This window comes from Fusarium poae, chromosome 2, assembly GCF_019609905.1.
Source record: "Fusarium poae strain DAOMC 252244 chromosome 2, whole genome shotgun sequence".
Lineage (NCBI taxonomy): Eukaryota > Fungi > Ascomycota > Sordariomycetes > Hypocreales > Nectriaceae > Fusarium > Fusarium poae.
The window spans coordinates 781885-805606 of NC_058400.1; the positions used below are offsets into that span (position 1 = coordinate 781885).

The 23722-nt window shown below is 45.5% G+C and overlaps 9 protein-coding genes across 9 annotated transcripts; 5 read left to right on the top strand and 4 right to left on the bottom strand.

Annotated features, from left to right (window-relative positions):
* Positions 1-222: 222 nt before the first annotated feature.
* FPOAC1_004182 (uncharacterized protein) lies at positions 223-1311 on the bottom strand (the record flags this gene model as incomplete). Its single annotated transcript, XM_044848736.1, has 2 exons — positions 223-303; positions 370-1311. 2 exons carry the CDS (start codon positions 1309-1311, stop codon positions 223-225), a joined length of 1023 nt encoding a protein of 340 aa, XP_044707446.1.
* Positions 1312-1998: 687 nt separating this feature from the next.
* FPOAC1_004183 (uncharacterized protein) lies at positions 1999-5693 on the bottom strand (the record flags this gene model as incomplete). Its single annotated transcript, XM_044848737.1, has 14 exons — positions 1999-2315; positions 2380-2471; positions 2536-2647; positions 2703-2909; positions 2956-2968; positions 3024-3082; positions 3145-3217; positions 3268-3634; positions 3685-3827; positions 3880-4094; positions 4145-4200; positions 4255-4727; positions 4789-4841; positions 4898-5693. The coding sequence occupies 14 exons, from the start codon at positions 5691-5693 to the stop codon at positions 1999-2001; spliced, it is 2976 nt and encodes a 991-aa protein (XP_044707447.1).
* A 963-nt stretch (positions 5694-6656) lies between these two features.
* On the top strand, positions 6657-8739 carry FPOAC1_004184 (uncharacterized protein; the record flags this gene model as incomplete). Its single annotated transcript, XM_044848738.1, has 2 exons — positions 6657-7029; positions 7091-8739. The coding sequence occupies 2 exons, from the start codon at positions 6657-6659 to the stop codon at positions 8737-8739; spliced, it is 2022 nt and encodes a 673-aa protein (XP_044707448.1).
* Positions 8740-9389: 650 nt separating this feature from the next.
* Positions 9390-10049, top strand: FPOAC1_004185 (uncharacterized protein; the record flags this gene model as incomplete). Its single annotated transcript, XM_044848739.1, has 1 exon — positions 9390-10049. One exon carries the CDS (start codon positions 9390-9392, stop codon positions 10047-10049), a length of 660 nt encoding a protein of 219 aa, XP_044707449.1.
* Positions 10050-10935: 886 nt separating this feature from the next.
* Positions 10936-11499, top strand: FPOAC1_004186 (uncharacterized protein; the record flags this gene model as incomplete). Its single annotated transcript, XM_044848740.1, has 1 exon — positions 10936-11499. The coding sequence occupies one exon, from the start codon at positions 10936-10938 to the stop codon at positions 11497-11499; it is 564 nt and encodes a 187-aa protein (XP_044707450.1).
* Positions 11500-13211: 1712 nt separating this feature from the next.
* Positions 13212-13895, bottom strand: FPOAC1_004187 (uncharacterized protein; the record flags this gene model as incomplete). The annotated part of the gene is made up of 1 exon (XM_044848741.1): positions 13212-13895. One exon carries the CDS (start codon positions 13893-13895, stop codon positions 13212-13214), a length of 684 nt encoding a protein of 227 aa, XP_044707451.1.
* A 746-nt stretch (positions 13896-14641) lies between these two features.
* Positions 14642-15871, top strand: FPOAC1_004188 (uncharacterized protein; the record flags this gene model as incomplete). The annotated part of the gene is made up of 1 exon (XM_044848742.1): positions 14642-15871. One exon carries the CDS (start codon positions 14642-14644, stop codon positions 15869-15871), a length of 1230 nt encoding a protein of 409 aa, XP_044707452.1.
* A 421-nt stretch (positions 15872-16292) lies between these two features.
* FPOAC1_004189 (uncharacterized protein) lies at positions 16293-18383 on the bottom strand (the record flags this gene model as incomplete). The annotated part of the gene is made up of 2 exons (XM_044848743.1): positions 16293-16945; positions 17594-18383. The coding sequence occupies 2 exons, from the start codon at positions 18381-18383 to the stop codon at positions 16293-16295; spliced, it is 1443 nt and encodes a 480-aa protein (XP_044707453.1).
* A 322-nt stretch (positions 18384-18705) lies between these two features.
* Positions 18706-22659, top strand: FPOAC1_004190 (uncharacterized protein; the record flags this gene model as incomplete). The annotated part of the gene is made up of 4 exons (XM_044848744.1): positions 18706-19614; positions 19672-20319; positions 20377-21346; positions 22040-22659. 4 exons carry the CDS (start codon positions 18706-18708, stop codon positions 22657-22659), a joined length of 3147 nt encoding a protein of 1048 aa, XP_044707454.1.
* Between the last annotated feature and the right edge of the window lie 1063 nt (positions 22660-23722).

The window sequence follows — 23722 nt, forward strand, 5'->3', positions numbered from 1 at the left end:
ACTGCAAGGTGAGAATCACTGTGCAGAGTAGGGGATGTACAGCAAGGTGTCGATTTAGTCTAGTTATTCAACCTTGAAACTCTACTCCTGCTATACGAGATTTGTCATGTTACCAACCGGGGCCAGTCTCGGTACGTTGGATTGTCGAGGAGTCTAGAATAGGAACATGGCACAGCCGGTTCATTACCCCCCTCTTGATCACCCATTCTTTCCAATGGTAACTTAGAGATAATTCTGTTTCTGAATTGTTGTTCCTCCGTTGATGGAAGACGAGATTGCTCTTGTCGATCTGTAATTGCGCGACTGCGTTGCTTGTCAGCAAGACGTATAGGAGAGAACAAATACGGAGTATAACCTTAGCTCGCTGACAAGAGAATTCCATATTGTATTGGAAGTATCTTGCCCTGAAATGGTAGAGGAATTCTTGATAGCCTCTTGAAAGAGCTGTGAAGGAAGCTCTTTGACATGTGGATCGTCCAATCCAGGAATGTTAGGAAATTTCATTGGCATGGCTCCGAATCCAGTTCCGGGCAACTGTTGATCAAAAGTTGAGACCGGCCTATTCATCAACTGGTCCCTGTCTGAAACTAGCTTTTCAGACTTGTAATAGAGGCATAGCGAATAACATAGCCCAAGACCTCGTGTCAGATCAATGACTATTTCGTCTCCGCGTGATAGCTCCCCGCCTTGTCCCTTGTAGTGTAAGGAATGGGCAATTTTGTTATGTAAATGAGCTGGGAGGCATGTGATTTGGATCTCAAAGATGACTCCGTTGTACCATCTGGCTGGGTCGTCATCAGGGTACTGTGCTTCGACATGGTGATTCTCGCATTCGTATGCACCAAACCAAGCCGCCCAATAGGTGCCAACTGGGCGGTCTGCCAGGAAAATATTTGGATTGGCCCTGGGACATAATGTCTTGGAGTTGGTGATAAAATGAGAGATTTTGGTAAGATGATGTGGATAGTCAACTATTATGCGAATAGCTGCGAGGTCATGAATTTCGTCCATCATTTCTCGAAAGCTTTCCCAGTGTTCTCTTTGTTTTCTCCGGCGGTGCATCGATTGTCTGATAGACTCACGGGACTTTACACGTCCTTCAACCATGCCATCAATTCTCTCCGTTTTGAGAAGTTTGTCGTATTTGGTCTTCATCTTCTCAACCATAGTCTCATAATCATTTTCGAGTCGTGGCCAAATATCAACCAAGAAGATCTCTTGCGCTTGTTCTTCATTTTCCCAATCGTGTTTCCTAAACTGTGCATCTATCTTTGCACGGAGTGAAGTTTGTGGATCATCGAGTGCTGACATGGCCCTGAGTGAGGAAAAAAACAAGGTAGCCAGCCTGATCGGTTTGGGTGGTCTCTTGTGATTCGCAGGGACAATGCAGGGGTACTGAATGGCTTACTGCAAGTCGTTGGTCCTATTCAAGTTACGTGTGAAGGAAGAAAGGGGGACGAGGAACGACATAAGTCTTTGGAGCTCAGTTGTAATGACGAAGCAAATCATTCAGGCCAAACAAGGGGCCCACGAAGGAGAGGCCTAGTAGGTAGCGTGGATGTTTGCATTTATGCCTCACTTCTCCTAGCATTGGGGCTGATGTGTATGATATGATGGATGGCTGGCCTCAAGCTTGGCGTACTCCACATTCACCAATAATAGTGAATATCCAGGAAACATTTGCCGTGACTCTGCAGGAATAGACCAATAGGTTGTGACGATTATGGAGCATCACACCTTTTCATGAGTTGAAATAGGCAGAAGTGCAGTGTCTCGTTCCAAGCCACAGCGCTTACGTTCTCTCAAGAATTCCAGTTATGTCTACCTACTGCGCAGAACCCAGCTTTCAGGGTTCTAATTGGTCGCCTGATGACCCTGACTTATGGCTACAGTAAGTTTCCTCACGAAGCTCAATGATGACAGCGTGTTGTCAAAGAGGGACATGGGTAATGTAACTTGATGATCTGCCCAGCCCTGGAACTACCGACGTACTATATGTCAAATTGCCTCAACACTCTGTAACAGCCGTTCATGTCCCTCCCTCAAACACTTAACCTCGTCCGCAAATTCTCTCATTCTCTCTTGTCTTGACTTGTCAAGAGTTACCCTCGACCTGGAGTGGGATCCCAATGCGATGTCTACATCCGCCTTGACAGTAGCCATAACACCCGTGAGTATTGTCTTGAGGTTCGTTGATGTTGTTTTGATCAGCGATTCCATGCTTTCCGAGATGGCGATGCCCATTTTCGGAAAGATGACTCCTTGTTCAATGTGCCCTTGAACTATAGACCTTTGACGCGCGGCTTTACCCGTACCTGTTCCAGTTTTTCGTCGTTAGCTATTGCAATTGACAAAGGATAGGGGAAAGGGTGTAATTACCAGATTGATTAGATGCGGATCGATATACAGGGACCATATCTTGCAATATGTATGAGTTGTAATTCGACTCAGAAGCGTATCTGCGTATAGCTCTGCAAACATATTAGAACTGTTACAGTAGATAGATGCCGAACTAAATCAAGTGACTGGTCTTACCTTATTTCCGCCAAGAACTTTCTTTCTTCTCTGCTCATCCTGTATTCAAGGTTACCAATCTGCAAGTCAACAGTTTGGATAATGGCGTCTGCAAGCCGTGGAGGGAGTAATTCTGTCCAAGGAATCACGTCAGCGAGTCTCAAATATTATCCGTAGTGCAAACTTACCGTGCAAAGTGATTGTGAACGAGTTCAAAAGGTCATTGACACGATCAGAAATGGCTTCGAAAGCTTCTGACACTTCGTCTTCGACAAGGTCCCATTGACCTTCAAGTTCCATACGCATTTTCCATAAAATCTTGGCATTCCAATTCTCGTGTCCGCGCTTCGAGGTCTGATGGTCACCATTTCTCAGACACCATGCGTTGTATTGAGCTGTACGTCGTTAGTGGCATATATCGCTTAGTTTGTGGGTTCCTACTCCAGTGCCATTGCTAAACCTTGTCAGTCTTTCTCGTTCCATTTATGAGGAGACAGTCGGCTACTTACAGTTGCCCATACAGAGCCTTGTCGAATTGCAGCTTGGTCCCAGTGCTGGTCTCTCTGACCTGTGATGCGATTGTATCAGTACATTGTGATTCTCCATAGATCTCATAGACTAGGCATATACCGAAAAAGGTCATTATCTGTTCTTGGAAGCAAGTCGTAAAGTCTTCTCGGAATGTCTTTACGATACCAGGTATCTGTGTGATTGTTTAGCATTGTATAGATAGGTATTCAAATCCATATTTACCTGTTCTATGAGCTCGGTGATGTTTGTGTGTACAGAGTCGTCCAATTCTTCAATCTCGTCCTGTTTTTGAATCCAGCTACTGGACCACAAATCAATCGTATTAAGCAGAGTAGATAGCCTGGACTTGAGGAAGTGTTTCGCTTCATTGAATTGGGCATCTGCAGTCACAGTGTGACAGAAACGACGAAGGTCCGGGACCCCGCTGGCTTCCACAAACTTGGTGTTTCCTTTTGGGCAATACTTCTCATACCAGTTGTTAGACACACAAAAAACATCGAGATTTCTACCGTTCATCTCTGATGAGTAGACATTTCGTAGATTTGTCTGTACATGTCTGTTCCGCGCTTGGACAAGGAGAAGCTCTTGTCTATACCAATGTCAGATCAACTTGATCAGATTAGATGACGTCTGACTTACTGCTTCTTGGCCACCTTCTTTCTTGCTCTATCGTTGGACTGCTTCGCGTTACTTATGTCACTGTCTAGCTGAGTCATGATTTCGGTAGGAATGCTCTTGTTTGGGCCGCAGAACTCGAGCCTTGCTGTACGAAGATCGATTTCCTGTTGAAATTGTTAGCAACGGATAAATAAAACACCACACCGAGCATCATACATCTGACTTGGTGCACACAACAGAAACATTGAGCTTCTGTGTACCAGATTGTTCCCACTCGATGGGCATGTGTCGAGAGAGAACATAAAATAACGAAGACTTGAGAGATTGGTCTGTGATGGCACGGGATATCTTGGCCACAATTATGATTGTGTCACATTTGATGAGATAATCCTGTGTTGCTCTAACCCTTGCCAGGTTTGTGTCTTGGAGACCTGTAGGCTATATTAATAAGATGTTTCAGATATAACTTTCATAGACTTACCTGGTAAATCCGCAAGGACGACTCCTGTCTTGAGGACTTCGGAATCAAGGTATACACTAGATTGTCAATATATAAGTAATGTTTTGTAAAAGTGGAAAAGATTGTCTTACCGGATGATCTTGGTAAACGGCCAGAACTTGTCTTGCATGAAGAACTTTGTCTGCTCTACACATTCATCAGCCGTTTGGGCAGTAGATGTCCAAAATCCATCAACACCGCCTGCAGGCCACTCAATCTCCTCTGTCCACTTGATGAGCTGATCAGTGATCCTTTCCAAAGCACCTTCAGACATATCTTGGGCCATTCGTTGCGTGAATTGTCGTTTGTGTTTGAACGCAGCATTTAGTGCAGACCATGCTTGTTCGGATTCTCTCATGTAGCGGTTGTAATCCTGCTCCGAAGTTTCATCCGACTCAACACTTTCAAGGAAGATTTGCCTGTAGCTCCAAAGAAGTTCCTTGATGAGTTCTCGGATCTCTGGTGCCGAGAGGTACTCAACGCTAATAGTAATCGGTTTAGTGTGCTCTGCCTTTTTCTGCCGATATTCCGTCACGACGGAGGTACATGCAGACCCAATATCGCCCTGTCGTGAATACATCATTAACATAAGTTCCTCCTCTCATGAGGTGATGAAGATGACATACCGTTTGAGCAACTCCTGGGAAGTGAAGTAACGAATTTATGAGACTGCTTTTTCCTATACGGATAATTAGCACATCTAAAAACAAGTCGAAGAATTCAGCAAGACCATACCTTCACCCGAGTCCCCAAGAACAGCAATTGTGCGCGTGTCAGTGCCCTGAAAGTGTTGCAGACTCTTTGCATCACTGAGGAAGTTTCGAACCTCCGAGTCTGACTCTCTTAAGGCGCCAGCTTGCAGTTTCTCAATAGCCCTCACGACCTTCTGAGCTGTTTCAGAGCCTTGTAGTAGTGCGTTTTGGAAAGTATCCGTGAAGAGAGCGTGAGTAGGTGGTACCTCTGTTCTAGCATCGTAGGGAATTATGGAAGCTGGTGGCTCAGGAATTGGCGACGATACATGACTAGAGTTTGGCGTGTCTAAACTTGGCGAAAGAGAGGACGAAGGCCCAGTCTTGCTTTGTGGGGTCGATGGTGAAAGAAACGATAAAGGAGTTGCCGTGCTGCTAGTTCCACTGAATGTTGCAGACAATCTCGGTGGAGAGATTGTGACTGGTGTGAACGGTGACTGTAGTTGAGAAGTCGGGGCTGATGTTTGAGACTGTGGGGGTAACGGGATTGACTGAAACGAAAATGGCTTGGAACCAGCTATGGCACTAAAGGATGGAGGAATGACATATGCACTGTTGGATTGGAATCTCTCACTTGGGCCGGTGCTTCGGTTCGAGGACTCCTGGCCGAAGATGAATGAGTCATTGGGTGAGCGCGAAGAAGGCAAGCCGGTTTGCGGTGAAGAAAACGAAAAGCTAATTTTTCTTTTAGGTGTGTCACACTGGCTAGAAGCTGTCTCACCCTCTCCCAATGATAGATGTTGGAAAAGAGTTGGTAGTGGGTTTGACGAGCTGTTTGCCATCATGGAATCCAGTTACAAGGCTCAGAGGAAAAAGTGAGTTGGTTGTTGTTTTGCGAAGTAGATAGGGGATGAAATATGCCAAATGAGAGATTTATTATCAAATACGTTATTTATGCTATTCTCCATGGCATCACAAGAATACACAGTATTGTGTTGGTTGCGTCTTATGCATGTTGGTTCGACATTTACAAGGGACATGGACACTATATGTTTCAGGACATGCATGTGACCAAGTGCAAAGGCCCAAGCCTCCCGCCTATCAGGACTGTTTCCTGACCACAAGCGGGCTAGAAATATTCCCTTTTCTCTTATCTCGGGGCTGTGTATAAATGTTAATTCTTCTTATCCTATGGTTTGCCGCGCGCTGACCCTGCATGTGTCAAACGTTATATGGATGAGGCGTGAAATGAACCCCCAGCCGCCAAGACTACTCTCAGCTGTACATGTGCATCAATGTAACAGGCGAATTGGTCTTTAAGAGCATCAACCGACTACAACGCTCAACGGGATAGAAAGATGGTGGTGGTTCTGGCCAGTGACCTGGTGCCGTTGGATTGATGTCGTTTCCCGTACATCAGCAGTATTGCGTTACAGTAGGTCTAGTATGAGAAAGGTATCAGAATAGAACATATCATGAGTTGTCGTGCGTTTCGAATTCCCCACCTCCAGCTGATCGCAAGTATGATAGTATACATGAACGAGTGGTAGCTTGTTGCAAAAGAAGCCGCAAACTGAGAAATTCATGATAGTATACATATTGCCCACAATTCTACCTACTAAATTTGCTCCATACACTAGCGACCACGCATGCACAGTGGGGCGATGATGCAAGCTGGCACTAGAAATGTTCCGAGGCTGTGCGGTAGCATGGCAATCTTCTATGCCCTTCAATATCCCTCACCTTTCCTGTAATGTCCAACCTTCTGCGTGTTCTAGCGTATCACATACCAGTTAAGACTTGCAATGTCGCTCACGTCTCCTCAACTTCCCCTGCCTCAGAGGCACGCTAGCGAGTTGCTTTGCGAGAAGTGCCGGGGTATGCCTTGGGATATATTCAACGAGCCTTATGTAATGCCAACCGTGAAACATCATAGGACATTTTCTGAACTACAAAGTTCATGCGACCAGGGATGTCCATTGTGTCAGAATATCCGTGTTACGCTTGTCTACGATGGTGTGGATTTGGCAACAGATGACCCTGTGCCTTGGAGCATCTCAGAGGATAGGTCCATTGATCCTAAATCAAAAAGACCACGCTATCGCAAAAGACCCAAATACGACATGTTGGACGATAGAAGAACAAAGTCACCAGGACAAACACTCCCAACTATCCGACGTATGACACCCCTCGGAAATCTTGTTGCAAATAATGAACCCATGCTGACTAGACCTTACAGGGTTGGCACCAGATACCCTAGAAGATGACCTGGAAATTCTCCTCGAAAACATCAACCAATGGCTGACGGCCTGTACCATTTCCGGGAAACACGAGAAATGCACATTGTTGGACTCGTGCACGACATCATCTCTACCAACTCGACTGATAGATGTCGGTACCCAGGATAAAGACATTCTCCGACTCATAGAGTCTCAGACAGAGTATCCAAGGGATGGCATGAAGCCCTTGTACTCGATATTGAGCTATCGCTGGGGTGAAGGAAATCGGAGTGCACGAACGACACAAAACAATATGGAACAAAGAAAGAAGAAAATGGACTTGCGAGAGTTCCCAAAAACTATACGAGACGCCATTGAAATCACAAGGCGCATGAAAATACGTTATCTTTGGGTGGACGCAGTGTGTATTATCCAACCAGACAATGACGGAGAAACAGAAGACTGGATGAAAGAATCTGCCAACATGGCGACTTACTATTCAAATTCCTATATATGCATTGCAGCGTCAAGTGCAGAGGATAGTTCGGAAGGCATACTCATCGAGAGAAAAGTAGCCAAGTTTCCTTTCAGAGAATGGTGTGATCCTGATGGCCGGCCTATTAAATCTCCTCATGATTCGCGGAGGATCTTTCGAAATCCATTGCTTGAGCGCGGCTGGTGTCTCCAAGAATGGCTTCTGTCACCTCGGATACTGCACTGGACCAAGAACGGTCTGATCTGGCAGTGTAGACATGGTTTCTTCTGGGAAGGTCAAAAGGACTTTTGCGAAGAAGGCCCAGAACGCATCTCTGGCCATTCCGGTATACCGAGTAGATTCATCAATGACTGCCCTTTCAAGATGGGTCTCTCTGACCAGGCTTCAACAAGTATCTCACATATTCTTGAGTCAACCAAGAATCATGCTCTTGGCTATCACTGGAGCTACCTCATCCAGTCCTACAACCAAATGAACCTCACAAAGCCTGAAGATCGATTGGCCGCTATACATGGAATTGCAACATGTCTATCCAACCGCCATAAAGTGGGCTACTTTGCAGGAATATTCGAGCACAAAACCATGAATGGACTGCTTTGGTCAAAGGCACCGAATGCAGAACGACTAACTAAAATCGAGGGCTTCCCCAGTTGGTCCTGGGCCTCGGCAAAGGGAAATGGTTTCATTCCATATGTTGAAAATGAAGACACGACTTTGTGGATGAGGTGGATCGGCGGATTCCCGTCAAGCAACAAGATACAAGACTTCAAGAAAAGGTTAAACCGACAGATACACATCGCAGCACCTCTGTTGCCTCTACCGCTTGGACGTGTTTTTCAAGAGAACTCCCCGGATGATGAGAAATTGTTCAAGTTTGGTGCAAATAGCCCAATCTGGCCTGGAAGGAGATTGGGTATTTCCCTTGACTATTCTGAGTCAGACCTTGTCTACTTGGAAGGAGCATGTCTGTTATTTTTGTGCGAGTGCCGTTTTCCTATGATAGACAGGATTCAAATCGACGGGCTTGTAGTAAAAAGGTCATCGAATGATGGTGATAATGTGTATAAGCGGATTGGGAAATTTGACATTCAGCTGGTCCATCGTGTAGTAGGACTTGAGAAGGTAGATACTCGTTGCTTAGAGGATTGGATAGCCGATGTTATTCTAGTGTAACATGATTTAACCAATTTGCTCGCACTCACGCCTTATGGCCATTCGACCCGGCAATTCGTGGAATAGTACAGTTGCCGAATGAGAGCCATTTTCTAACCTGGAGCTCATTCAGAATGTAGGTATCCGTGGTAGGAAGGTATGCTGGGCCGTTGGATTGGGAGTCTCATGAACCCTTCATTCATCAACCATGTAAGAACCGCTGTCAACGCACAGCAAGGGCCAGTAACACAATAGTTCTTTCCAGAATCCAGTCCGTAAAAGGAGCTTTTCCGCATTATCAAAGGTGGGTTGAAGACTGTTTGTTACTGTCGTGAGCGACGCTGAAAGCCATTGTTAGGCCCCTGTACACCGGGTCAGGAGACGGACGTACAAAGATCTTCAAATCTACATGTGTGTCATCTGAAACCACCAAAGGACTCACAAAAATATTGAAAGTTGAGAAGAAACATGGAGGCCTTTCAAAAATCTTGGCGTCCTAAGCCCAGCGACATGTCCATATCATCTGATAAGTATATTAATCCATCATCTTCCCTCAATTCTTGTCAATCAATGCAAAGCAGAAACATCATCTACCAACAGACGCCATCATGTATCATCTCAGATCAACAGCTAGAGCGGAAAGAGAACTCGCTGCCCAATCAACCGTCACAATGCCGGCTGGACATCCAAACTTGTCCTCTGAGAACCCCATACATATCTACATCGACCACTCCAACCTCACCATTGGAGGCCAGAGAGCCTACAGGTCTAGCGGCATGGAGAATGGGGGCCCATGGAACTACGAAGTTTTGGCGCTTCGTCGCATCATCATGCAGAAGCTCGATTTTATCGAGACTCCAAACCCCAACTCAGTACGTCTCAACATCTACGGCGCAGATCTTCCTGACAACGAACAGATCGACCCCCTGTGCCAACACGGTGAGGTCGGAAGCATTTGCGAATGCCCACGGAATGGCAGCGGCAAAGAGAAACAAGCTGACACTCAACTCACTGCCGACATGGTCACTGAAGTCATCTACACTCATTTCTTCTTGAGGGACAACTACAGCCAAACGTTTCTACAAAACAACCACGATCAAAGTTTTCCGGATCAGTGTGTCTTTGTCGTTATTTCCGGCGGCTCTGACATGATCCCTGCTGTGCGGTCAGCGGTAGAACATGGCTTCCATGTTCATGTTTGGGCTTGGAGCAGGTCTCTATCCTCATTGTTTGAGGTCGCCAAAAACCGGTTGGCTTATCCAGGGAGAGTCAGGATTCATTATCTTGAGGACCACCTGGAAGAGCTTACTCAGCAGACTCCACACAACTGAAGCAGACGTCAAGGATGGAGGCACGGAATGGTTTGTTCAACACGAATCCTAAAGAAATTATCGAGGGTGGTTGATGGTACTGATCGAGCGAGGAGGTTGTTTAAGATTGGGATTTTGGAGTTTTCATGGAATTTTAGTACTGGGTAGGCGTTTCTGTTTTGTTTCTGTAGAGCTTCTATCATTACAGCCGGCTGAATAGTAGAAGAGAACCTTCAGGTAGTAAGAAATCTTACTGTTATCTGTATAACATTTATCCTAAAACTATTATATCTCACATATAATTCCTAATTACCAAGTTCTCAAACTAGAAAGTTTCTACTACATAGCGCTTGTCAATAATGTAAAGTTAACAAGGCAGGGAATTATACTGGACTGTTCTATTTCGCAAGTTCTAGGAAATTGTTTGAGGGGCAAATGAACGAATCCTCCATCGATCTGTGTTGTCAACTGGCGCTTATGCATAAAAACCAGTAACAGAAATATTCTTTCTGTAAACCAGCCTATACAAGGACCTCGTTAGTATTATCAAAGGCAACTTGAAGAATCTTTGTTGTTTCCGCAAGCGAACGTAAAAGCAAGTATATCGCCTTTCACTGGGCCAGGAGATAGATGCACAAAGGCATACAACGGCATTGTCTTTATACCAGGACAAGAGTCATGTGGCTTTGTACAAGACATAGATCCCTTTCAACATCAATGCGATCCTAAACCAGCTAGAGTATGCCCTTGCCAAAAGCCAAGTATATATATCGCATTCCCCCATTTCTGTTTGAACTTGTATACCACAGAAGATTCTTCGCAAACACGCTCTATCTATCACTCAACACACCACCTCAAACACTCTAGCCACACGGTAAGATCATTCTGTACCCCACCAACCGCCACAATGTCTGTCAAAAACATTTACATTGACGACTCCAACCTTGCCATTGGAGGGAAAACATTGCACAATCGTCAGGCTACTATGCCTTGTGCTTTTTGGAACTACAAAATCAGTGTCCTCTACGCCAACATCATGGAGCAGTTCCATGCCAACGAATACGAAACAGGTCACCTCCACTTCTATGGTGCTGATCTTGACCGTAACCCTCAGCTCGATTTCCTTCGCGCAAACGGCCTAGCGTACGGCTACGACTGTCCACGGAATGGTCGCGGGCGAGAGAAAGAAGCTGATGTTGTACTCGCTATCGACATGATTGGACATGCCACGATGTGGTCTGATATCGGAATGCCCTGCGACATCGCCCTGGTCTCAGGGGACGGCGATTTCTTCCCTGCTGTAGCGAGGGCGCTCTTTTTCGGTTCCAACGTTCATGTTTGGTCTTGGAGAGGTTCCATCTCTCAGAAGTTCGTCCGACTTGAAACATCGTTGAACGACTATCCTCTGCACGGGGTAGGGCAGTTCAGTATCCACTACCTCGATCCGCACCTACAACAACTCACTAGTTAGATCTTCTGCATTGAACGCAATGTAGTACGGTCTATGAGGCAGGCGGAATTGGATCAGTGTTGATTTCCGGGGGAGTTCATGCAGTTTGGATACGGGGCGGCGTTTTTCCTTTGGTCACTTTGTTGGCGACATCTGTCTTTTGAGCGGGCTTGAGAGACGAACAGATAGTCTTTAGGTAGCGAAATTTGTGATTCTTTATCTCTATGACTATTATCCAAAACCATCGTACGTAGTCCACATGCCATATCTGTATTAAAAACAAGTGAGAGGGATTTCTCTTACATTGGACGTTGCATCAGGTACCTTTGCTAGACGAAAGAATCGCAATGTAGAATTTTCATAACTATAACAATGAACCTAGATTGTGATTCTATAATTCAAAAGTGTAACCGACGTAAAAAGTTGCAGGGTTTAGAATCCTTCCGAGACTGAAGCTCAACTACCCAGTTGAATCCTTAGGTCTTGAAACATCGGACCGGGCAGTGCTAGTTCAAATTAATCTGGGATCTCGGTTTATTATAGGTTACATATGTGGGAAAAGGCCTCAGGGTATCAGAAGAATTGGCCACCTTAAGCCTAAGAGACGAAATCAGTAGGCCACTTTATGCTCTTTAGAGTAGAGGTCTTAGACTTTTTATTTTTGTAACCTAAAGACTTAGGAGGTCATTTCATCTGCTACCTATTAGAAAGGTAACGTTGTAGAATTGATAATAAGCGCTACATACGTGAAAAGTGGTTCCATGTAAGTGATTCTGAATCCTTCCGATTCGCACATATACTGATCCTCAGTCAATCTTGTCAAAAGACGTGAAGATTTCTTCGAGATTTAGCGGAATATATCCATTTTAGTATATTAACTCACGATTAAAAAAAATCAGTCTAACTGTTATAGGTTTTATCCTCCTTGCCACAATAGTTCTTTGAGAATTATAAATAAGCAATCTTCTCCCTTTTATATACCAAGTATATTCATCTCTACTCCTTATAACCCCAACATCTTTATAAATCTCATTAGAAACCTCTATTAAAGATGCATTTCCCCTCTGCCCTTTCAGTCCTAGCCACTACCTTGTCCCTCGCCGTTGGTACCAGCGCCTGGGCCCAGTCTGGAGATGGAACTTGGGTTGCCAACAACGAATAGCATCACCTATACAGAACTGGCTGTAAGTGTACGCTTAAATACATCTATGGCAAATACTAATAATTACAGGGAACACCGATGAGTTATGCACATGGAGAAACACCGAAGAACCCCGCGATGAGGGTACAGCATGTGCTATAAGTGATCTATACATTCTCATCGTGTTGTGCTTTCTAAACGCTATCATAGTACTGGACCAATGCCCAAGGAGGCACTTTCAATGGACGTGAGTAAATATTCCACTAGTGTTTAATCATGATTATTAATAGATGTCTCTAGGTTGTCACTGGATGGGTCCACCTTACAACACAATCGACTGTTATTAGGAGAGCAGTGGTAAACATCAGTCATGTACTCAACTAGGTGTTTGTTAAAATCAAAGTATATGTTATATTGAAAGAGTATTAGTGTAAACATGTTTGTCATAGTATATATTTAACATGAAACGGGAAGTTCAAAGGACCAGAGTCTTTAAAGTTTCTGAAACGTATCCTTCACCGTTGGACCATTACAGTCGGGTTTTATGTATATAAATCCCCGTCCCAACATTAATTCAAATGACGCATCGTTTCTAGTTGGTAAGTACAGGTGCTTTCCCATCCCACTCGCTGCTCTCAGCTGCGTCAATGAGCCACTTTCCGACACTCTCCCTTGTAATCTTGGGCATCCAAGCACAGCCCTTTCCATCATCAGGCCAGACCTTGACAGGCCTGGCCTCACCTTCTGCAAGCATAACCGGCCGTGAAAGAACAAAGACCAATCCACTCTCCCTTACAAGACGATCAACTTCATTATGATCCTTGAGTCCAATTCCCATACTTCCATGACTGAACAGCATCTTTCCAGGAAGATTCATAGAACGCCATGAAGAACCAGCACCCTGTGCTGAGTTGACGATAATCTTGGGCTTAGTGGGAAAATCAGATTTGTTGATGGCCGCGATGAGAGCAGTCATGCTGACAGCCATGAAATCAGGTGTGGTGTCAGGACGTAGTGCAGCGAAAGGTGATTCGGTGACGCGGACTTGTGCAAGTGCTGTGATGACAACTTGAGGTGGTTGGGGAGTTGTGAGGGCCTTGGTAATATCTGACTCTGAATTTGGGTTACCCTGAACGAGAGTGAGATTTGAGTGAGAGGCAAGTTTGGCGGTTGTTGTGTTGCGAACGAGGGCTGTGACTGTGTGGCCTTTGGAGAGAGCTTCTTGGACAGCCAGAGAGCCATTTCGGCCTGTTGCGCCAATGATGAGGAAATGCATTGTGATTGTATATTGTTATGAGCAGGTGCAATTTCTGGGTATTTTTGTAGAAGGAAAACTGTTGCAACTTTGGATGTGTTAATTGAAGTATGGATGTATGATAATGGATTGACAGTAAGTGAAGCGCCTGGCTTGTGTCATCAATCTTTATAGCAAATCTCCTGCCCCAAGATATCGGCCGATATGACCGGTCCCGATAGCTCGGCCGGGCAGATAACATGATCCATTAGTAATCACACGAGATTGGGAATCAGCACTAGCACGAATTCAGTACAAAGTGTAAGAAAATGGACTCTTCCAGACCCTCACCACAGTCTCAGCCAATCCTACGAGAGGCTGTGTCATCCTATCGGCCGAGAAGTGGCAGTACCGGCCGGATGGATATCATCGGCCGATACTTGGAGGAGATGATTGGTTAGGTCGGATCTGCGCGGCATTCCTGGTTGCAAACTCTCAATTGATCATGTAAAGGAGGAAGGGTTTTTGCGAAAAGACCGATGGCGGTTGGAAAGGCCGTGGGATTCAGATGGTTTGAGGGTAAGTTGAAAGGACCGAGGTGGTGGTGTCGGAAGTGAATATATATGTGATGCTTGACGAGGTGAGGTCTCCAAAACACATCCACAACACAAGCCTTTACCCTACACCTCCACCCATCTCATCATCAATCCATTGCAACTTGTGTAGCTAAATCAACTTAATTGATCGAAACTTCATCATTTTCTCATCCACCTAATTTTTCAGTCACCATGTCATCTCCCAAAGTTGCTATTATCGGAGCTGGTCTATCAGGCCTTGCCCTCGCTCTGGCACTGCATCAACAAGGCATCGAAAGCACAGCTTACGAACAACAAAGTGCCCCTCTGGATATAGGAGGAGCCATCATGCTATCTCCCAACTCTCTCCGCGCTCTAGATCAGCTCGGTGTCTTTCAGCGCATCCTTCCACGCAGCTACAAGTTCAACGAGCTATACTTCCTATCTCAAGACGACAAGCTCGTCGACGTCTTTGAGTTTGGCAACGAGGAGAAGTACGGGTACATCGGTATCCGTGTCTATCGTTTCGAACTCATCAACATACTCCTTGACCTTATTCGTGAGGCGGGTATCAAGGTTGAATATGGAAGAAAGTTTGATCGAATTGTCAATGAGACTGAAGAAAGTGTTACTTGGCGTTTCATTGATGGATCAGAAGAAACAGCTGATCTTCTCATCGGTGCTGATGGTATTCACTCTCGTGTCCGATCATATCTTAACCCTGATCTCACGCCCAAATTTACAAACATGATTGGCGTCACAGCTGCCGTTCCAACAAGTCAACTCAAACTTGAAGATGGAGAATACAACCTACCTGCTACTTTCATGCACGACAAGCGCGGCGCTTTTGTCATTGCGCCCCAGTTGGCTGATGGCTCAGAAGTTCTCATTGGCAAGCAAAAAGTATTCGTCGGCGACGATCCAGGCCGCGATGCTTGGAAAGCTATGAACTCGGACAAGACATGGTGTGTTGACTTTCTCCGTGAAGGAAAGGAAGACTACCCTCCCATCGTCTCCAACGCCACTTCTCACATTTCACCCGAGAGGGTTAATCTCTGGCCTTTCTATCTTCTTCCCAAGCTCGACAAGTGGTCTTCAAGTGATAAACACGGCCGCGTGGTTGTTCTCGGAGACGCAGCCCATGCTCTTCCTCCCACTGCTGGACAAGGTGTGAACCAAGCTTTTGAGGATGTTTATACATTTGCTGGTGTTCTGGGTCAATCCAAGCAGAATAGTGGCAAAGGATTGAGTGATACCCTGGATCGTTGGCAGAAGGGAAGACAGGAGCGTGTTGATAAGATCATTGAGTTGAACAATGAGATTAATAAGAGAAGGATGCCCAAGCTGGATGGTGTCGAGGTGGAGACAAAGCCTTTTGATGTAGATTGGCTTTACTCGGTTGATCTGGATGAAGCTGTGAAGCAGTTTGTGGGAAACAACTGACGTGAAGGCGAGATTGTAATAGATGCCAAGCTCAGTATTCATCAATGATAGCATATTTTGTTTATACGATTCATTTTTTCATCATTTAAATGATCACTATTTGTTCCATTGGTTAAATTGTATGTGTATTTGTTCAGGGCGCTTCGTGAACTGCAAGTTTACTTCTTGTTTACCCTCTTAGGCCATTGACCGAGTCCTCAAGAAGCTCAGATTCCGATTCCAAAGAACACAACTACCGCTCATGCTATTGGCACTAACATTTCCGAATTTCTCCTTCCTAATCACCTCCAAGCCAACCATGTAGCTATTTGCACTTTATCCGTCTATTACTATTATTTGGTGATTTTCAAGGCGTAAGTCTCGAAGTATACATTTAAAAATCCGTCTATTACGTTATGTAAGTGCCCGACCCTCCCAATGCTCAAGCCTTGGGAAGTGCCTCAAAAGTTTGTTTGAACTCGGCACTGCTCTGTACGTGGCTCCTCATTGGCAGAATCTTATCCAAGATGACTCTGTGGCGTTCTTCATCCGCATCTGCGCAAGCATCACTAATAACCGTTGCTGCGAACCCAGCATCAGTCGCTGTGACTGCTGTTCTCAGTACACACCCAGAAGTGCTTAATCCCGTGAGAAGAAGAGATTTAATTCCCTTCTCCTTCAGATGCTCCAGTAGGCCAGGGGATTTGATAGCTGAAACGTGGGCTGGGTCTCGTTGGAAATATACTTCGGATTCGTCTCCGCGCAGCTCAGTTGGTTCAGGGTCTGTAAACGTTTTCATGATCTCTAGAAGACCTTGGATACGCTCTTTGTCTTTGATGACGGGGGAAGGAGTGATTTTGGCATCGATGAGACAGTGGATAACTGTGATGCCTTGGGATTTGGCCCATTTTCGGAGTTGGGCTGTGACTTCTTGTGCAGCGACAGCGTTGGGTCCTGCAAGTCTCTCTATAAATAGAGAATACCAGTCCAGAAGAAGCAGAGCCGTCTCTGAAGCCTGGTAGGCGTATGGGGAAGAAGCGTCAGTAGTGGTGGTGGTTGACATATTGACTTGGAAGTTGTTGATGATGTGTTTGACTTGAGTGATTGTCGAAGTAATTATTGAACAGAATCTATTCGAACGGCGCGCCGCTCTGGATTTATACCTGATGATATTCTAAGAATTTAATTAATATTCGGACTTGATTATATGGTTTGTCTGACAAGTTAGCATGATCGGATATTATTGTCGGTGATAATTATTGATATCTCCATCGGTGCCGAATCGGCAACGAATAAGCTCCTATCACCGTAACACATCGAAGAGTGGGTCTAAACTCGGACGAGGCATGGACATATAACTATCTGTTAGTGTTGTGGGCTTGAACCTTGATCGAAGTTCGAATCCCTAAGGGCCTGTCGGAGACGGACGGCGAGCTTTGCAGAGATGATCATTACGTGCTTTTCCAGGGTTACACCCACTCATGTTCTATTTCAGTGGACGGAACTACACTCTTGGGGTTGACTACCTCGGTAGCTCAGGTAGCTAGAACACCTAAGACCAGGGTTTAATGAAAGGTCACTTCACACACTCTTACTCTACTCCTCTAAGTAAACAAAACGACGATACACAAACCACTTCGTAATAAGTCGTCCATACTCAAGATATGTATCAGTCCCAAAACCCCTTCCCACCATAAGTATTCCCAACATTCACTCGCGTATGTTTTCCTCCATTGATCTCACCGACATGATTGGTGCTTGTGTCGCGAGATCCCTTGGACTGCAAAAATGACTCTTTGACATATGTGTGGCCAATATTGACGGCTGACGTGCCATTTATACGTCCAGCAGAATTGTTGGCAATTACTTTTTCAAGCTTTCCTTTGCTGCTGCCCTCCAAGACGGGATCCAAGCCTTTGGCCACATCTTGGATCATCTTCAATTCCTGCGCATCGCTGACTTCCTCGATCTCCATCTCAACCAGCCGAGTGGTAGCTTGAGGGGTAGCAGGGAACACCTCCTCCAAGTCATTCATCAGAGTGAAGATATCTTCAATCATTCTGGCCATCTTTTTGTTATCGTAGATTGCCCAGTACGCCTTCTTTGTCAACCCTACACGATTCTGTCGCTTGAGGGTGAGTGACCGAAGATGATGGTGCAGGCGCTGAGAAACTTTGCCGAGATCTTCTTTAGAGCAGACTTGCATGTCTTTGTCTTTTGCTGTTGTCTTGTACATGAGCGAGGCCTTTTGAGCTGTTTTGAACTTTGCCACGATCTGTTCCAGGACGTCCTGAGCCAACGCCATGGTTGGATCAGCCGAGGCGTCTTTCAGGAAGCGTGGGTCGTTGTTGACATTGACGGCAGCACCCCATCTTGACAGTCGACATTTGGCGACATCAAGCCTGAGCTGGTAGGTAGAGAAGTCGTCGCCGAAACTTCGAGCGATTTGGATGTATTCAAAACAATCTACACAATTGTTGAAGAGCGCGGCGATGCTGATAGCACCAGTGACGATGCCAAAGACCTCAGCCATGTTTTTCAGTATAGTTGAAGATAAGTCGATTTAGAAAATATAGACGAGCGTTTTGAAGAGCCAACTGAGGGGGGAATTACTGATTTATATGTGATTGTAGCCCTTACCAGGGCATCGCATGTCATTTCCTGTTGTGTAGGTAGTGGGGCTGTAACAAGAGGTCGACGACCAACATGCATAAAGGCGGCAATATCTCTATCATCATTGGTTATTCTATTTTCGTCTCTTTTCTCCCCCTCTTTGATGTTTCTAACAATATTTTCCTGTCATTTTTTGTCTTACTTCAACTCAAATTGTGGCCGTTGTCATAACCCACAGCACAATGGAGAACAGTACTTCCAACCTGGTTCATTCTTTGAACGCAGCCAATAATGCAAGAGTACAAGTCGGGAATAACTATCATACAACAAACAACTACCACAGTGGGGCCGACCGAGATGATACGAAAAAACTTTTGGAAGCGTTGCGTTCTACTGATCCGCGCCACGACAAGATCAATATCGAGCAAACCAACAACCACCTGTTAAGAGATGCGTATAAGTGGATTCTTGAAAACCCCGAGTTTCTGGCCTGGCATGACAAAAGTCATGAAGATCGGCTACTTTGGATCAAAGGTGATCCTGGAAAAGGAAAGACGATGCTTATATGTGGCATTATAAACGAGTTACTATCATCTACGAAACTAGCCAACCCGGAGAGTCCTATTTCGCTATCCTACTTCTTCTGCCAAGCTACAAACTCCAGTCTGAACAACTCGACAGCCGTCATAAGAGGCCTCATTTACCTCTTGGTCGTTCAGCAACCATCTCTTTTGTCTTATCTGCGTGCCAACACACATTGGGACACGAGAGTGGCGATAGAAGGCTTGTTTCGCAAGATAATCGCGGATCCAAGTCTCCAACAGGTGTACCTGATCGTGGATGCACTGGATGAATGCATCGAAGACCTGGATTTTCTTCTCGCCATAATCTCTAGTCCGACACCACGTGTCAAGTGGATTGTGAGCAGCCGTAACCGTCGTGGGATTGAAGAGTATCTAGAGGAATCGTCTTCAAAACTCGCGCTTTCTTTAGAGCTCAATGAAAAATCAGTGTCTCAAGCTGTTGGGCACTTCATCGACTACCGCACTCAAGAACTAGCAAAGAAAAAAAGACTAAAAAGCCATGTGGCAGAGCAGGTCCAGCGTCACCTAATTCAGCACGCCAACGGTACTTTCTTATGGGTGGGCTTGGTATGTCAACGTCTTGGGAGATGTCAATCGTGGGAGATCAGCAAACAATTGTTACAGTTACCCAAGGGTCTCAACGAGCTTTACGCAAGAATGATGGACCAAATCCGTGCCTCCGACAGCTGCGAGCTTTATACCAGACTTCTGGCCATAGCTTCAACTGTTTTCCGCCCACTGACCTTTTCTGAGCTTATGGCCATAGAGGAACTGGACATGGATGAAGAAACACTTCGTGATCTTATCGGAGAATGCGGTTCGTTTCTGACGACGCGAGATAAGACGGTTCTTTTTGTTCATCAGTCTGCCAAGGACTTTTTGCTCAAGGAGTCGAGCGAATTGCTTTTCCAATCTGGCCTCGCGCATCACCATTATACTCTATTTCAAAGATCCATTGATATTCTTAAATATCTACACAAGGATATGTATGGCTTGGTCTATCCTGGAGTCTCCTTGGAGGTGGCTATACGCAATCGCCCGGAGCCTGATCCCCTGGGGAGTTACCTGTACGCACTTGTCTTCTGGGCTGAGCATATACGAGGCGCTTGTCAACTGCCTAACGAGGATACGTCGGAGGGAGAAATGCCTGTGGTTGAGATTGTGTACCAGTTTCTCTCTGAGAAATTACTATTTTGGTTGGAAGCACTGAGTCTATGTCACAACCAATCGGTTGCAGGGAAAGCCTTGTCATTTCTCAAAAACCTACCGACCGTATGTCAATTCCCCAAGTGACTTCACCGGTCGACTCTAATAATTGTTTGCTAGCAGGCCCCCTCTGAGTCGCGCCTCTCGGAGCTTATACACGATGCGCTCCGATTCTTGTTTTTTCTTGGCCCTGTCATCGAAAACTATCCCTTACAGATCTACACTTCCGGTCTACTATTCAGTCCACATAAAAGCCTCATTCGGAACATGTTCAAACAGTACACGCCGGAATTCATTGAAAGAAATCCAAGAGTAGATGAAGACTGGAGCCCGATTTCGGGTGTATTTGAGACTTCTCCAGAAACCCCGATTCGTCATATGAGGTTTTGTCCTATAACCCAAATGTTAATCCTGTCGACATCTGACTCTCAATTGTGGATGTGGAATGCCAGCGACGGCTATATGAATAAAAAGGCAAAGTATGATGACGCGAGGTTATTGACACCCTCGCCTGATCTTCGGTGGGTGGCCTTTGTCACTATGCGTTATTCCAAAAAGTCAAAAAAGCTTGTGCAAAAGTCCCTTGAGGTTCGGGAGCTAGAATCAGATAATCTGCTTTACACTATGAATCTCAAGGGTCGTCGAAACGTTATGGCTATGCAAATTACGCCTGATAGTCAGTCGCTGGCAGTATGCTTCGAAGATAAACTAGATGTTTATACCAGTGAAGGATCCACGTCTCAATCGTGGCCTTTGAAACTAGGTGGAGATGCAAATCCCTTGAGTCCGATACCCTGGCGCATGTTGTTTTCTTCCGATGGGGCTCTGCTATTACTCCTTTTCGGCGGTCTTGTGGCTTTCGACATGCGAACTAATAGGCTATACAAGTGCCCAAACTTGTATAAGGTGGGTGCATCCTACATTCGGTATGCACATCTTTATTCCAAAGATGAAAGGGGTGATAATGCGAACATACTGGACGCAAAGTTCATTCCCAATACCCACCTGGTCATGATGAACGATGACGAAGAATCTATGTTCATTTGGAACATCCCGAAGGGTAAATGCAGAGAGTGGCTCACGAGACATAACGGTATGTGTTCCTTTGCTTACTCACACGCTGAGACGTGGGTGGCTATAGCAGGTGAACAAGATGTGTCTCTGTTAGATCTTGATCAGAAGACTGTACTACAAGAAATTCTCCTCCCAACTAAAGACAGCATTACGGCAATTGAGGTCTCGTACGATAATAAGACTATTGCAGTGCGTTCAGAAACAACTGCCTGGCTCTTAGATGTCCGTGCCATTCCGGCTGATAAGTCTAAAAACAATATAGACTCTTACATCCTGCGAGATAGGGTTACGGTCGTTCATCACGAAAAAAAAAAGTCGATCGAGATACAAATTCCTATGAAAGGGGTTATTGCTAAGTTGGACGTACCAAACGAGGTTGCGTGGATGGGCTTTCCTATGGCATTATCACCTGATGGTCGACTCTTCGCGTTTGCCGACCTGGAGTCGATTTGTATTTGGGATCTGAAAACAAGGTCTTTGCGACACAGTATTGCAGTGTCCGACAGGGTCGAAAACTTAGTTGTCTCATCCATTGGCAGTAGTGGCACCCACTGGATAGCTGCCTGTATTTTATTCAAATTCGAGGTCCGTGTATGGAACGCGAAAACCGGGCAGCTTCAACGATCATATAAGTCTCCCGACAAGCTGGAGAGATCCTCCGCTAGAGCATGCTTTGTCGGGACTTGGCTTGGAGTATCATGGTGTTTTCCAGCTAGTTTGCTTGCCAGTATTGAAAACGAGATCTTTATCCGCTATGATATCGAAACTGGCCAAGAGCTCAAATGTTTAGACCTGCCTGTCACTGAGAGTTTGGGCGGCGGCAATCTTACCGTGTCGCCCAACGGCAAGTGGATGGTGTCGTTTGTCTACAGAACCAATAACTTGCTTCTAACGAATTTGGAATCGGGCATCTATCTTGCTCTCATTGGTATAAACACGAGGTTCATCGCCTTCATTGACGACTCTTCCGTGTCTACGGAGAGGGGGGTGCTTTATCTTGATCGTATCTTGGACGATTTGACTCTTCGGTCAGAGACTTTCAAAACACAAGCAGTACAGGTGAAAGGACAATTTGATCAGGAACTACCTGTCATTATTCCAGACTTGGACAAGTACGGGTGCAGTACTTCAGGCGAGTGGATAACATTCGATAACAAACCACTTATATGGGTGCCTCAACAATACCGTTGCAGGTGGTTTGACGATTGGCCCGAAATTGCCACTGGACACCATCACATCACTATTCAATTTTCAGGAGGTGTATACTCTGTGGTATTTAGAAAGGACACTGGGGAATATTTACGGAAAGCGATATCAAATCTGTGTATATAGGACGAAAGAATTGCGTGCAGAAGGTAGATCTTATTTGCCATTGCGAATACCAGGATCAGATCCATGTTAGCCCTGGCACAGACACACTCAACGTTACGGCCACTCAGACATGTAAACATTGAGTTGTAATATCTCCTACCTCAGCCACTGTGAGGTCGTCAGCTTTCCGCATGCGCTAATGGAGACTCTGCTATGCCTGACGGGATTCGAGGCGTATTCGGGGTTACTCACTGGCTGGCTGAGAACGGAAAGCGTGGTAGATACATTTCCTGTGCGAAACGTGAAGAAATAAGATAACAGCTGTAATAATTTATGTTTTGTATTCTTGATTTTGAACTCCTCTCATAAACACGAACACAGATCTTTTTCCCATTTAGTAGTGTAACGAGGGTTAAATGTTTACTTCCAGGGTAGGCCACGTAAATCATGTCTTAGCCGAGCAGCTTGCGTGACGAACCTGGTGCTACTAGGAGACATCCTATTGGCAAGTGCCGGGGCTACACTAGATCGATCATCCCCTCAGCCAGCCACCCGGGTAGATTTGCCGATCTTTACTTGTAACCAGCAAGTGACGGTAACCATCACGCGCCGTTCAAAGACTATTGGTCCACCTTCAAAAGCTATTATGGACCGGAGCTGATCCGGCCCGATGTCTAATACCATTTCGTACAAGAGCTGCATTCAAGCACACGTAGCTGAAAGTGGCGTTATTAGCGTCCGAAAATTAGACATCCAGCTGGAAAGAGAAAATGGTCGTGTGCAAAACTGAGACATTTACAAGGTTACAAGCTATCACAAACCTTGACCGCCGCTACTGCCCTTAAGGGTCAAAGCGAGGGAGACGGGGGGGTTGGAATGATGTCACGTAACAAAAATATGCCGTATTCCCTTGGATCTGCAATTATGTATGACCGAATCAAGCTTGGTGGAGATGGTATACCTACTGAGATGGTACCGGAACGCATCTACATTCTCGGGGACTTGACAGCAAGTCCGTCAGATTAGAAACATACTTTGATCTCATCCAGTGATTTTCGACTCGGTCACGCAAGGGTTGGGGAAC